At 34.4% G+C, this 13,967-nt stretch overlaps 2 protein-coding genes across 18 annotated transcripts; one reads left to right on the top strand and one right to left on the bottom strand.

Moving 5' to 3' along the window:
- Positions 1–216: 216 nt before the first annotated feature.
- On the top strand, positions 217–7,053 carry LOC147411214 (uncharacterized). 17 transcript variants are annotated; one of them, XM_086446001.1, is made up of 10 exons: positions 223–692; positions 780–887; positions 2,609–2,686; positions 2,764–2,834; positions 3,036–3,133; positions 3,584–3,697; positions 4,697–5,205; positions 5,308–5,647; positions 6,527–6,670; positions 6,823–7,053. In XM_086446001.1, exons 7-10 carry the CDS (start codon positions 5,062–5,064, stop codon positions 6,930–6,932), a joined length of 738 nt encoding a protein of 245 aa, XP_086302127.1. In that variant the 5' UTR covers positions 223–692; positions 780–887; positions 2,609–2,686; positions 2,764–2,834; positions 3,036–3,133; positions 3,584–3,697; positions 4,697–5,061; the 3' UTR covers positions 6,933–7,053. The 17 variants fall into 17 exon arrangements, with proteins under 17 accessions (XP_086302205.1, XP_086302198.1, XP_086302127.1 ...); XM_086445993.1 differs by adding an exon at positions 2,349–2,417 and having other exon boundaries at positions 2,609–2,834; XM_086445970.1 differs by adding an exon at positions 2,349–2,417 and having other exon boundaries at positions 2,520–2,834.
- Positions 7,054–10,743: 3,690 nt separating this feature from the next.
- Positions 10,744–13,680, bottom strand: LOC147411213 (trans-resveratrol di-O-methyltransferase-like). The gene is made up of 2 exons (XM_086445937.1): positions 12,868–13,680; positions 10,744–11,319 (listed from the first exon to the last, which is right to left on the bottom strand). Exons 1-2 carry the CDS (start codon positions 13,636–13,638, stop codon positions 11,017–11,019), a joined length of 1,074 nt encoding a protein of 357 aa, XP_086302063.1. The 5' UTR covers positions 13,639–13,680; the 3' UTR covers positions 10,744–11,016.
- Positions 13,681–13,967: the final 287 nt, after the last annotated feature.

The raw sequence follows: 13,967 nt of genomic DNA, 5'->3' as shown, positions 1-13,967 counted from the left end.
GTGGATAAGTTCAAAACTGTAGAAAGTGTATCCCGAGACATACAGATCTACGGTTCTCGAACTTATCCACGTCATGGAGTCGATTGAGTATATTTCCTTGAAAATGGACTAACTTTTGATAAGGGAATCCAAGAATGAAACATAACAATGGAAATACATTGGTGGTCATGGTATGACAACACTACCATAAGTACACTACGTGAAAACCATAAAAATTGTTTAAAAAAAATGTTGGGCTTGGCCCGACGAATTTTAGAAATTTAAATTTGACGGGCGCGGGCGCACGAAATTTAGAGAAAGTTGTATAAATTTTTTTTCGTCTCTCTCCCACTGTCTCTCTCTGATCTGCGATTCTCTCTCTCTCTCTCTCTCTTTGTCTGGTTCGTGAGAATCTCACCCGTTTGTGAGAATCTCCCTCTGATCTGCGATTTCCTTCTCTCTCTCTCTCTCTCTCTCTCTCTCTCTCTCTCTCTCTGGTTCGTGAGAGTCTCACCCGATTGTGAGAATCTCTCTCTGTGTCTCTCCCTTGATCACATCTCTCTTTACAATCTCTCTCTATATCTGATCTCTCGATCTCTCAACATTGAAAATGAAGTAGTGAAGATGAGATCTAGGGTTAACTGGAGCCTACATATCTAGAAGACATTATTAGGGCTTTTTGCATTCTAGAAAACGAGATCTGGATACTGAAGGCAAGAGAATTTCTTTGGATTTCTAGGGTTTATGCCTTTCGTTTTTTACGATTCCAACACTTAGCTTTTGTTTGTTTGATATTGAAGGAAGAGTTGATGAGAACAAATCTCTAGTTGAATTTTTTCAAGCAGAAGATCAAAGAGAACCAGACAAGATCAAGCTCAACAAAAAGTTCCCTTACTTTGATTGTTGAGGTGAGTTGATCATCCACGTTTTCAATCAGATGTTTTTATTATCTTATACAGTTTGATAATTCAAAGTTCAATAAAAAAAATTTAGTTGTTTAATGCCAAATGCACTTTTGCCTCTCCCCTCACTTAAAGAACCCTGATATATTAATCGAGATATTTGTAATCGGATTTTGACGGTGCTCGATCCAGAAATTATCTTAATAATTGTAATTTTTTGTGTACTTACCTGATTTACTGAAATTAACATTGTCGGGGTGAATTGATTCTCCGATACATTTGTAAGTCTTTTCCTTCATTGGGTTCATCGAAGGTTTGAAAAATCAGAAGTGTTTATTGTAGGATCTAGTATCTATATAATAGGGTTCAGGGATCAAACAAGCAGAAAAACGAATTTTTACTCACTCAATAGGGGATTTGGCCTCCTTAGAACTTGGTTATTTTTATTAAATTTTTTAGGCTTCTTAGAGTCAATTACATCCTTATATAATCCCAATGAAACAATCCTAATGGGAATTAAATCCCTCAAAGGAACAATCCTATCTAAAGCAAATAAATAGAGACCTAATAGAGAAACAATTCCCCTATTAAAGTAACTATCGAAAGAGAGAACGATTAGGAAAATATTTGGGAGAATCCTAACACTATATTAAGGAGTTTTACTAGTCAGGATGGAAGAGTCCATAATGGAAAGAATGAAACTCAATTGAGAGAGAGAGAGAGAGAGCGAGCTAGGGAATATGTTGGCAATGACTTTATATTTGCTTCCAAATTTACTAGCAGTGGTATTGTTTATGTTTCTAATGTTTCGACGATGGATTGAAAACTTAGATTGGCATATCATAAGGTTTCTTTTATGGTGGTCACAGGTATCTATGTCCCCTTCTCTATCCCCTTCTTTCATTTTAGTCCACCTTTCATTTTTATTTTCTTCATACTAGTTCATGTAATGTTTCTACTATGTTGTCACATGAATTGCCTGAATGGAAATAAAGAAAATCAATTCACATATTATGTCTTTGAGAATTCATGTAATCAATGAGCAGTGTGCTGCATACTTAAAAGACAAATCATAATTCTCAAGCTAACCATGGGATTTCCATTATAATTCTACCTATAAGCTTCAAAGGGTAGGAGGTCAGAAATAATATCTGCAGTTGCTCCCCCTAGTTTCTATAGGAAAACATTGCATTAGATGCAGTAATACCAAGAGAGAATTCATAGACATAAAAAAAAGAGAGATCATTATGGACTCATTTATATAGTTTGAAGGTGACTTGTAATGGTATCATTAGCAATAACCCAAAGGCACCCTAATTGTTACCAAAAACTTGGGACGAATCCATTTATTTGGATAAATTCAATATTTATGTGGGAATATGAACTCGACTATTTCTCATGCTATTTTCTTTCTTTTTATTTTTATAATTTTGTGGTAATGTGTTTCTTCAATCAATTTGTGAGTAGCAAACTAAAGCAGAAAGGAAGGTTCGTCCCGATCATCCCTATAAAGGATTTTTATTCATATTGAAGCATGTAAGTTCTTGTCAATTAATGGTAAATTATATACATTTGGTGAAGGTATACGACCAATACGTTTACTAGAGTAGTGATTAGATAGTTTTTAATTTGGTGAAGGTTCAAACCATTGGTACCCCCAATAATCAATTTTTTATTATGGATATGCCTTTTCGTCTAATGGCCACTAAATCAGCCTTTTTTTACAGGTCCGTGTAATAATCGTCAAATTAGCTGACAAATTACATAACATGCATACTCTTTCATACTTGCCCGAGCATAAGCAAGTAATGAAATTCTTGGTTTGGTATTTAATAGGTGATCCCTTCTTGTCTTTTATCAAGCATTATTACTCTGTATGCAGTCCAACATTGCAATGGAGACATTGCAAGTCTTTGCACCTCTAGCAAAGCTACTAAGATGTATCAGATTAAGGTACGTCCATGCCTGCCCTTTTTGAAACCTTGGTTCTTATTTTCTGCTTTTGTTCCTAGATACACACCTTTTCACATTCCAACCCATATGTTAAACATTGGCTGTAGAAGAGAATGTCTAGGTGTAGTCCTCTCAAATGTTGTCAAATCACCCTGCAATGTGGTTACATGCTTACTAAACTCTGATTTTCCCATGTTCCAGGCTGAGAAAATTTTAATGAGAAAAATTGACGATGTTCAATTTTTAGATCTTGTGATAGTAAAAACTGAAGTTCACTCGGTATGCAAGGAACCCTACAGGTTAGGACATAAACCTCATTCCAACTAAAATTTCTCTCGCTCAGCTTTAATTAGTGAAGTAATCTTGCTCATACTCATGATTTATGGCACACATAAGGTTTTATTCAAGAAACTTTTGTAGAAGTGCATACATGCGTAGAATATACTACTAAACCATTTGAGACCTGAATGAATGCTTAGCTCATCCACGATTTCAATGGAAAACTTTTGAGAATAAACAAAATATAATTACTTATTACTTCAGATACTACATGGCTGCAGATAGACACATGAGCAGACTTCGTAACATGCACAACACTAAATAATTAGATTTAGTTGCTTTACTTTTCTTTTTAAGACACAGTTTGTGTGATTTTGGTGTAATACTTTTAAACATATTGAGATGTGTTGAACCCAATTATTGATTTAAAACATTTTCCTCCCTGTAACATTTCAAGAACTATTTTTTAGGTCGAGTTGGAGGACCCTGTTGAGAACATTGGTGCTAAGTTGGTAAGGCAGGCTGGGGATGTGACAACCACCTCTGTTGTTCTTGCACAAGGTCTGATTGCCGAAGGTGTTAAGGTTTGTGAAGCATTCCTCTTACCTGATTATCTTAATTGGATCAAATCCAAACTTGTAAACTTTTCCATGGATGTGCATTCCTTCTTCAAGGGCTAATAGGAGCCACTTACATTATCCAATCATTTGGAGCACAGAAGTAAAGGTGAATTATTGACATTGTGAGATTCCTTTATGAAAGTATGTTATTTTTTAATACTCACACACAAGTATGATCTTTCATTTTGAAAGACTTTGTTGGGCATCATGCAAGCAACAAGTTAAGATTTTGTTTGCAAGTGAGAATCGCAAGGTGAATTTTTTTGTTCTAATGGAAACTCACCACTGTTAAGGTTCATGGGCCTAACTCAACCTCAAAACCATGGTTATAAGGTGAGGGTTGCCTTCTCCTTATATACCGCACAGATTAGACTCCCACAAGCGATGTGAGACTGTCATTCTAACAGCCACAAGAGGCAACCACCCTTGCTGCATTGTGATATTAGGATCTTATCATCACTCTTGTTTTAACATTGTAGGAGACATCAGATCATACTCACATCTCTGGGTCCGGACTTTACATGGTGGTAAGCATAGCTAGGCATGGTTTATGGTTATGGTATCGAATATCGACACTCAACGACTTTAAACAAACTTAGTTAATTTGCACCTTAAAAAAAATAATAATAATAAAATACTTAAAAGAATTAATCCATTGTTTTTAGGAGGGTTCTTTTTTAATATTTTTATTTAAACGTCATCGGATGTCATGATTTAAGTAGATATCTACTTAGTCGTATTGTGTGGGTGCTAATGGATAAACGTCATCGAAATGTCACGATTTAATTAGATATTTCCAAGTATTGATGGTTGCCTTGAATTTGGCGTCATCTATATTCTATAACATGGCTTGATGTTTGACCTGTTTTCATCCCAATTATTAGTTTATATATATATATATATATATATATATATATATATATATACTAATTCTACCATCATTTTCAATCCCCCATGTCCAAGAACACATGTGAAGTTGAAGATTCTATTACTTATCACCAGCTTGATGATTTGTGCATGGGCTTGCTTGAATTCTTCCATACACTTGCGCCTTTGTACAAGAGAGTAGTTTTCTTTCTCCCTTGATCTCCACACTAGGCTTTGTTATGGACCCTCTTGTGCTATCAAGAGATGAGTCTGGGGAAGGACTGATGTCCTAATCATTCTGGCACTCAGACCATCATAAATCAAACTAAGTAGCTAAATTTCATAGTGCATAGCAAAATATAGAGGAAGACAAATCAAGGGAGTTATTAGAAACAGAGGAGGAGAGCCCAAGGCAGAAAATTGTTATCAAAGAGGAGAAAGTGGTGGTTGCATCTAGATGCATGCAAAGTGTTACTGTTTCAAATTCGAATTCAAAAAGAAATGGAACCGATTCCACAAACATTGGGAAGATCAATGGGATTGAAAATGGTGGGCCTAGTAAGAAGGTTGGATCATCAAAAACCATGGAAGAAGCTATAGGGCAGGTATGATTCTAGCCTGATACATAAATACATTAAATATTTACAAATTTTATTAGAAAATTTTACATTTGATAAGTGTAAACATGATTTAACAATGATAATTAGTATTGCGTGTCACAGACACGGCCAACAACTCCTGCCCGCAATCAATCTGATGCCACCGCTAGAACAAAGGCAGACATCGTTGGAGCCAACATTAAAGAGACATCGATCCTTTCAAAGGGCTTAACTCCCAAGCAAATCACAACTAAACAGGAGAACCTCAACTTGGGTTGTTTCTCAGAAAATGGAAACAAAAATAGAACAAAAGATACTCTTTCCTGGGGTTCTCTACCTGCCAATCTTGTGAAGCCTGGGAAACGTATGTTGTCTCTTTTCCCATTCTTCATAATTGCAATGTTAGTCCTGCTGGTCAATCGAATTCTCATAGTATCAACTTATAAAGGTACTCACTTTCTAACTTAACCTCATTGAGCATGTGAGCTGATGGGCTTGTCTAACTAGAATGTTGGAATTTCTGGATACATTCTGTTTCTTTTCTTCTATGTTTAACTTGTTTATTCAATAACATAACCATTATGCATGCCTTTTCTTTATTCAATAACAGCTTGCTTCAACCATTCTACTTTGTAATGAGAACCATCAAATAACTTGTGACCCACTTCATTAGAGTAATGATTCTTCAGCAACGTACCTTTATAAGTTGAGATGATGCATGCTGATTCTTCAGCATGAGTAGTTCATGAATTTGGTGGATTACATATCTTCAGTAGTATAATAATGATTCTTTATCATGTGGAATGGGATATAGATAGAGATACCTGACAACCTCTCGGTGTTTGTAAGTTGAGAAAACTAAATTACGTGAAGTTTTACCGATCATTTAAAAAAAAGAAATAGAAAAAAGAAAAACCCTTCCCTGAAGTTGTTATGGTGAGTACCCTTATATTTGGTGTAATTTTACCTGATGAGATCTATGTTAGAAAAGTAAAGAAGATATGGCTTTAGACAAAATTGAATGGAGGAACATAAATCCATATGGCTTTTGTGTGTCATTTGGCTGGTTTGGTTGCTACAGATTTAATTTTGTTCCAATATTTGATGTAGACAATTTGTTTCCTATGTTTGGGATTAGCTTACATATATGTATCCTGTCTTTTAGTTGTGTTCTCATTGACTCCCTGGATCAACCTATTGAATTTGTTTGCATAGTTATTTCCATGATTCTTACATTCTTCAAGTATGGAAGTTAAAATGCCAGGTATAAATTTAAGTCACCATCCAATAATTGAAAGATTTTACATTTCTGTTTTGTGTTCAAGAGGCCCTGTGGAGTTAGCTTCAGCAGGTGTTTCTATATCAATCTTCAACATTATATCCAAGATATTCAATATTCCTCTCCTTAGTGTCGCGACTTCATTTGTAGCTGAAGACATTGCAAAAAATGCCAGCATGGACTCTGCCTCAGGTGAAGTTAAATTGATCCTTTAATGGCTTCCAAGGAACTCAACATGCCATCTTATATTGAGTTCACTACACATTTATGAAATACTTTTGGGACAACTGTCTATTTTTCTATCTTAATTTGAGCTGATTGGTGTGCTGATAGGAGTTTTTCAGGAGAAAGCAATAATGGTAGACCACTTGATGAAAAGACTGGAAGAAAGCAATTAGCATCTGTCTCTACTCCCTTACTTTTAGTTGTTGGAATTGGTATTTTGAGGCTTTAGTCTTGTACTTGGGATCTGGATTGTTAGAGCCTAATTGCTTCTATTAAAGTTTGTTTAGTAATGGAATTTCAATATATAATATGAATTTGGTGGTGTTTAATTTAATTTGGAGTTTGTTTTATGATTTTTCTTTTGTTTTTGATTTTTTCTTTATTATTTCGTTTATTATGATTGGTGAATTAGATAATCATGCTATTGTTTGTTAAACCTCTAAATTCGACGGTCATACTCTATAGATTTTTGTTTGTTTTTTTTGAAGTTCATTATCCAATAATTTGATAGTCTAGGGCCGTCAAAAAAAAAATTCTACAAGAGAATATTTGACGGGCATATTTGACGGTAAGGTCCGTCAAATTTCTCAAAATTTGACGGGCTAAGACCGTCAAATATGGGCCTTTTTCACATAGTGGTAGGACTGTCAATGGCGAGGTTTGGACCGTGTATGAAACAGCCAGACTCGCACTACATGAAAATTGGAAAATTCGACAGAAAAAATTGACGAGGCAAGGCCCATGAATTTTAGAAACTGAATTTTGACAATCTAGGACCATCAAAATTCTAGATATTCACAGATTTGAGGGCTTAGAACTGTCGATATTCTCCCATCCTTCATTAATTTGATAGTTTTGGCCTGTCGACTGTGTCATAAGTGTCCAAAAAAATCTAATCCAAGACCAAACCAGCCCACATGTATTCGAGGCTATTTTCAGACTGATTTGGCCCGCATGTTTTACAAATAAATATATATTTATATTAAAAATATAATTATTGCCTATCAATCGCATACATCATGGCTAAGGCATACCCTAGCTTATCATTTGTCACTCGTTTGAGACATAGAGAGAGAGAGACTTAAAATACATAAAAAATTGTCCAAAATAGGAATGTCAATGGGGTTCTCCTTTAAATTTTATCAGTTTTGGTTGCTATCGGTTTTGGTTGTCAAATTACTGGAAACGCACAGAATTAGAACCATCAAAAAATTTCTCCTTAAACAATTCTAATTCATGGTCCCTGTCGATAGTAACAGTTCTTAATTAGTTCGATTCCAAGAGATCCGGTGATTCTAATCGATTCCAATAAAAAGAAATCCAAAATCAGGATTTTCAATTCTAATTCAAGTTATGATTCCGATTAAATGGATACCCATTGACATCCCTATTCAAAACTTCCCAATTTCTCTATTTTCTATTGTAGATGACATTGTCATGATTAGCCCTACAATAATAATCTTTATGACTGATCAATTTGTTGCACGTGTTTCTTTAAATTCTCATGGGTCCTCGTTTTTGTTTCTTCTACCTATAAATCACAAAGTTGTCTTAATCAGTAAGATTTGTTAAATCTAAGTACCTGTTCAGGCAAGGAAAATTTCTGATTGATCAATTTTTTTGGGGAGGGAAGACTCACAATTGATTCATAATTTGAATTGACATGGTTTCACCGATTAGACCCTAACTTTGATTTTTATCGGACCTAAAAGATACAAGTAACTAGACAACTATCCATAGAGTAAGACATCGATTTCTCAATAAGATAAATTATGTCAATTTCTCTAGTCACTGTGAAATTTAATTGTGTCAACTCGACCAATCAATTTCTATACATTAGGGGTGCACATGGTCCGGATTGGTTCGGATTTGACAAAATTGAAACCGAACCAAACATGATCGGTTCTACAAATTTAAAACCGAACCAATCCAATTACCCTATAGAACCGAGCCAATCCAAACCAACCTTGGTTCGGATCGGATCTCGGTTCTCATACTTATTATTTTCAATAGTAAAATTAAAAAACTTAAAACTTAAAACTAAGCAAAATAAATATTAAGCAAAGCATACGCATAACACAGCACGCATAAATAAAACATCAACAAACTTATTACTTAAACATAAACAAAACATCACACATAACACAAAAATTACAAGCCCTTAGTCCGATCTTATATCGGTCTACCTATGCACCAAAAATTACAGGAATTTATCATAAAAAATGAAAATTTCATGGATATTTCAAGTGGAGGAGTGATCGATAGAGAAATCTTATAATTCAAAGATCCGTAATTAATGAAAAGAGAAAGAAAATAAATATTAGAATCATATTCAAATATGAGTGACACAAAACACTCATAAAATGAAATAGAAAGGAAGTTAAAATTCATTAGGAAAAACTCGTTCTTTTTTGAATCTATTGTTAAAGCAGATAAAAATTAGTACAAAATATATATTATAATAGATACTTTGGATTAGTTCGGTTATCGGATTAGTTCGGTTCTATTATGCTCCTAATTTGGGGGCTAACCAAATCAATCGGCTTTTTTTTTAACAATCCGCACCCCGAACCAAACCATGCTCAATTCGAACCAATCCAATCCAAAAGGTTTCGTATTGGTTCGGTTCTCGGATTTACCCAATCCAGTGTGCACCCCTACTATACATCACTATTAACTCGAGTGAATTTTGCACTGACTTGTCACCAAACTCAGTGAAACCAACGTTTTGAGCCAATTTGGTCGAGTTAGCTTGAAAATGTATCGAGTTAGTTAAAAAACTTGACCGAGTTATTTAGTTATATACAATATTTTTGTGGAGAGCAAGAAATATATTTTTATTTATTTTAAATATTCAAATATTTATAAAACTAAAAAAATATTATCTAACTTATTTGAGTCGACACACAAATTTTGAGGTTGATTCGATTCAATGGAGATTTGAGTCAAGTTTTAAAAATATGTTTCGAATATTTAAAATATTTTTTATATATTTTAATAAATTCAATATATATTTGAAGGATTCTAAATACTTTAGAGCTTACATCAGTCTACCTACACACCAAAAATTAGTCCAATCGTCATCATCATCATCTTAGAGTAAGATGAATAATTTTGGGAAAAATCAATGACTTTTTAGTATTGATTTAGATCATTTTTCTTTAGTATGTAAGAAGACTAAGGTCAAGGGACATGTAATCATTTTTACAACATAGGGGTATCTCAAATATTCATCAAAACGTGGAGGGACCACCTCTCATACAAACACGGTCTTTCTTAAACATTTAAAATAACTATTGTAAGGATAATTTAGGTATTTTAATCAAAGAATATTTCAAGATATCCATTTTAGATTAATATATTATAAAACATGTCCTTAAGATTAAGAGTCCGTATTTTTACTAGGGGACTTCTTGATACATATTTTCAAAATACAAGCCTTTGCCTTCATTGTCCCTAAATTTTAATGGAATCTCTAATGACACCCCAAGAAAATAAAAGAATGATCTTAGCAAAGATAAAGCTAAGTAATTAAAGGGAGAAAATGCTTTCCCAAAGAAAAAAAAAATTCTAAATTATAAACTTCCTTTGAATTAACAAAGATATTATGCTCACAGCTTCTCATCTCAATAAATACCTTTTAAATATATATTTACACTAACTAGAAAAAATTCAGTAATGGAGAACTACCTATTTTAGTATTAGAGTCATGGTTTTTAAGCCATTTTGTTTCAAATTGGTTCGACACACATCAAATTTGAGTCAAGTAAAATTATATGATTTGAGTCAAGCCATTCCAAACAGGATTGGATGTATAAAGGCTATAATCTCAAAATATTGTTTCATGTAGATTGTAAACAATTAAATGCTTTAAAGTTGTTTGGGTATATTATTTGATGAGAACAGGCCAAGGCCGACAAATTTCAACACTCCAAGGCCATTGAAATTGGTGATGTTCCCTTGATTCAACGGCTTAGAGCCATCAAATTTCTCCCATCCTACATTAATTTGAGAGTATTGGTTTGTTGGAAAAAAAAAAATCGATAATGAAAATTTTGACACCTTAGTCCATCAACTTTTATGAAACCCATAAATATATGAGTTTTTTACAATCTGTGATGTTATATTCAGATCAGTAGGAACCGAGCAAATTCCTAATATAAAAGTAGACCCCTTTCACTCTATCGTCGGATTTCTCAATAAAATACAATCATCTAATATCGAAAAGACCAAAATATCCTTACATTTTTCACTAAAATATTCTTATAAAGTATAGAAACACACATATAGATATAGTAGGGGAATAGACCTCATTAAGGAAAAACCTCAATGAGGGACCTAAAACCCAGAATAGGAGTTATCTTATAGCGAGTGAAACCTGACTCTAAGAAGAGTTTCTCCCATTCTTTCTCAGTTCTCTCTCTTCCAGCCACCAAAACCATCATCATCATATCAAAAAAGAGTTGTGTTTTAGTTGATTCATATTTTCCTTTGTTCTCTTCGATCACTACATCTATTATAATCACCTTCCCTCCCTCAGCTTTGGAGGAAATTGCTTCCCTGCTTCGTTTCAGTATCTTCACGCATTCTTCATCGCCCCAATCGTGCATAATAGACTGTCGAGTCAATGTTTGTGAGTAAAATCAGAACCTCTTGAAATCACCAATCGGAATAAAAGTTAAGAGTTGTGATAAAATGACGTGTCAAAACTATGCAGTCTGTCTGCGGTTGACATGGCAAGTGCACAAAACCATAGATCTTTTTCTTCGAGATACACAAGGAAAAAGATCTTTGGTTCTGTGTAATTGTCACATCACTGCCTACGTTTTAGCACATCATTTTTTCATTAGTCAAAAATTAATTAACCAATGGAAGAATATGCTAAGTGAGCCATGTACAAATTAAAGGCCCATTAATGAGAATTTTTTTACTCCCAGAAAAGTCAATACGGGATTTCATGAAGTTCCGATCTACCAATTGCACGATGCCTAACCTAATTAATGTGAGTAATTTTGTAATTTGGGGATGCACAATAAACACAAGTTTGTGTGATTTGTCAATTCAGGATTCTATCACTACTTGAAAACTGGAAAATTCGACATAAAAAATTGACGGGCCAAGGCCCACGAATTTTAGAAATTGAATTTTGACGGTCTAGGACTGTTGAAATTCTAGATATTTCTAGATTTGATGGCTTAAATCTGTCGAATTTTTCTCATCCTTCATTAATTTGAAATTTTCGACCCGTCGAAAAAAAAATTGACAATGAAAAATTGTATGAAATCTTGGATTGACTTTCCTGGTAGTAAAAAAAAAAAAATTCTCCATTTATTCTTGAATATGAAAAGTGAGTGACGTGTCATATGTGCTTAAGGCTTAAAATGGAACACATTTTTTCCAAAATCCGGGTGCACAAATTCTGAATTTAATGGGTTTGGTCCCATCAAATATATCCGAATTAAAATATGATTCAAATATGGGTTGATGTCCCTTGATCCGAATTGGATCCAGGTCAGATACAGATTCATTCCTATATCTGCCAAGATTTGAATGAGATATTACTTTGTAAGTTGTATTTTTATATTTTTTATGTTATTTTCATCAACTAACAATAGTTGGGTGTAGTAGTCAAGACTTCTATTTCAAATGGAGAAGTTTTGAGTTTAAGTCACCATTTGATCACATTTTGACAACTTTATTTAATATAACTTTAAATGGTTTGACATTATCTATTCAATCGACCCGAATTAATTAATTCGATCAAATTGGATCCAAATATGGATTTGATAAAAGTAAAATGGTTCTGATATGATTTTAGCTATTGGGATCCAAGTTGGATTTGGATCTGGATATGTATCCGAATAAAAAATTCAAATATGGACATACTCATATCTGGATCATATCCGACCCGTTTTAGGACTTATATGTGTTTGGAATCCACCCGTCAACATGTTCATAAAGACTCGCGATAAACTACTCATAAAAAGCCACTTGAAAACTCACTCGCTGATGTGGCATGTGCACAGAACTATAGATCTTTTTCCTAGGGATACACAAGGAAAAGATCTATGGTTCAATACACACATGATAATATATATAGATATATAAAATATTTACTCAGATACATGAGAAAGAAATATTAAAAGAAAAGAAGGTAACCATACCTTGAATAGAACTGCATCTGCAGGCATAATAGACTCAAACATATCCCCTCCAACAAATTCCAAGTTCTTACTCCCTTGCAAGTTAACAACAACATGAGGAAGGTCAAACACAGTGCATTTCAAATGTGGGAATGCCTCAGCAATGACCCTGGCCACAGCTCCAGTGCCACCCCCTACATCAACCAATGACTTCAATCCCCCAAACATCGCCTTACATTCATTAATAACTACAGTGATCACCAATTGAGAATCACAAGCCATGGCATCATTGAATAACTTGTTGAACTCAGGACGTTGTGTCCCATAGTCCCAAAGGCCCCTTCCGTGTGCCATCTCGAATGGTGTAAGCTCATTCCCCTGGAACCAACGACTTAACAAATGGCAAGGTTTTATAATGACCGGGTCTAGCGCCAGTAGCAAGAATGGTGATAAACTCGTAGGGTGGTCCTTTAAGAGAATTCTAGATGAAGGTGTGAGAACATATCCTTCTTCTTGTTGATCTCCATCAATTTTTTGTAGGGCGAAGAAGTCAGAGTGAACCAATAAGCGCATGAGTCGGTACACGCAATCGGATTTCGATTGGGGGATTGGAAGTGATTTTAATAATTGTGAGAGGGTCATGGGTTTTTGATGGTTGTGTATGATGTCTGGTATGCCAAGTTGAACTGCACACTTGAGTGACATGGAGCTTACGAAGGTACCCATGTGGTTCCATATGTGAGCTTGCGCTTTAAGTAACTCATTTCCTCCCTCCACATCAATAATATCCATCTTGCCTTTGTTTTTCTTCAAGAACTCCTTATATCTAAGTCATGCTTATATAAAGGCGTATTTATATGTGTAGTCCCAAGATACTTTTATCATATGGACTTTTAGACCCGTTGTTCAGTTGATTTGACATTTTGAAAAGTAAGTTTGTGGTTGTTCTGCCACCCATCACCTGTTGGCTGAGTTGTTCTGTGCGACCCGCAAAAGTAGGAAAAAATAAATAAAAAAGTAGGGAAATGTTCAGCACCCAACCATTTGCCCAATCACTTTTTCACCGAGAAGATCATCATCATCAAAAATCAATCCATTCCAAAACTTTTAACCTCATGATC

The sequence above is a fragment of the Akebia trifoliata genome, chromosome 1 (assembly GCF_017979445.1).
Source record: "Akebia trifoliata isolate Shusen 1 chromosome 1, ASM1797944v1, whole genome shotgun sequence".
NCBI lineage: Eukaryota > Viridiplantae > Streptophyta > Magnoliopsida > Ranunculales > Lardizabalaceae > Akebia > Akebia trifoliata.
This window is presented reverse-complemented; position numbering and strand designations above follow the sequence as displayed.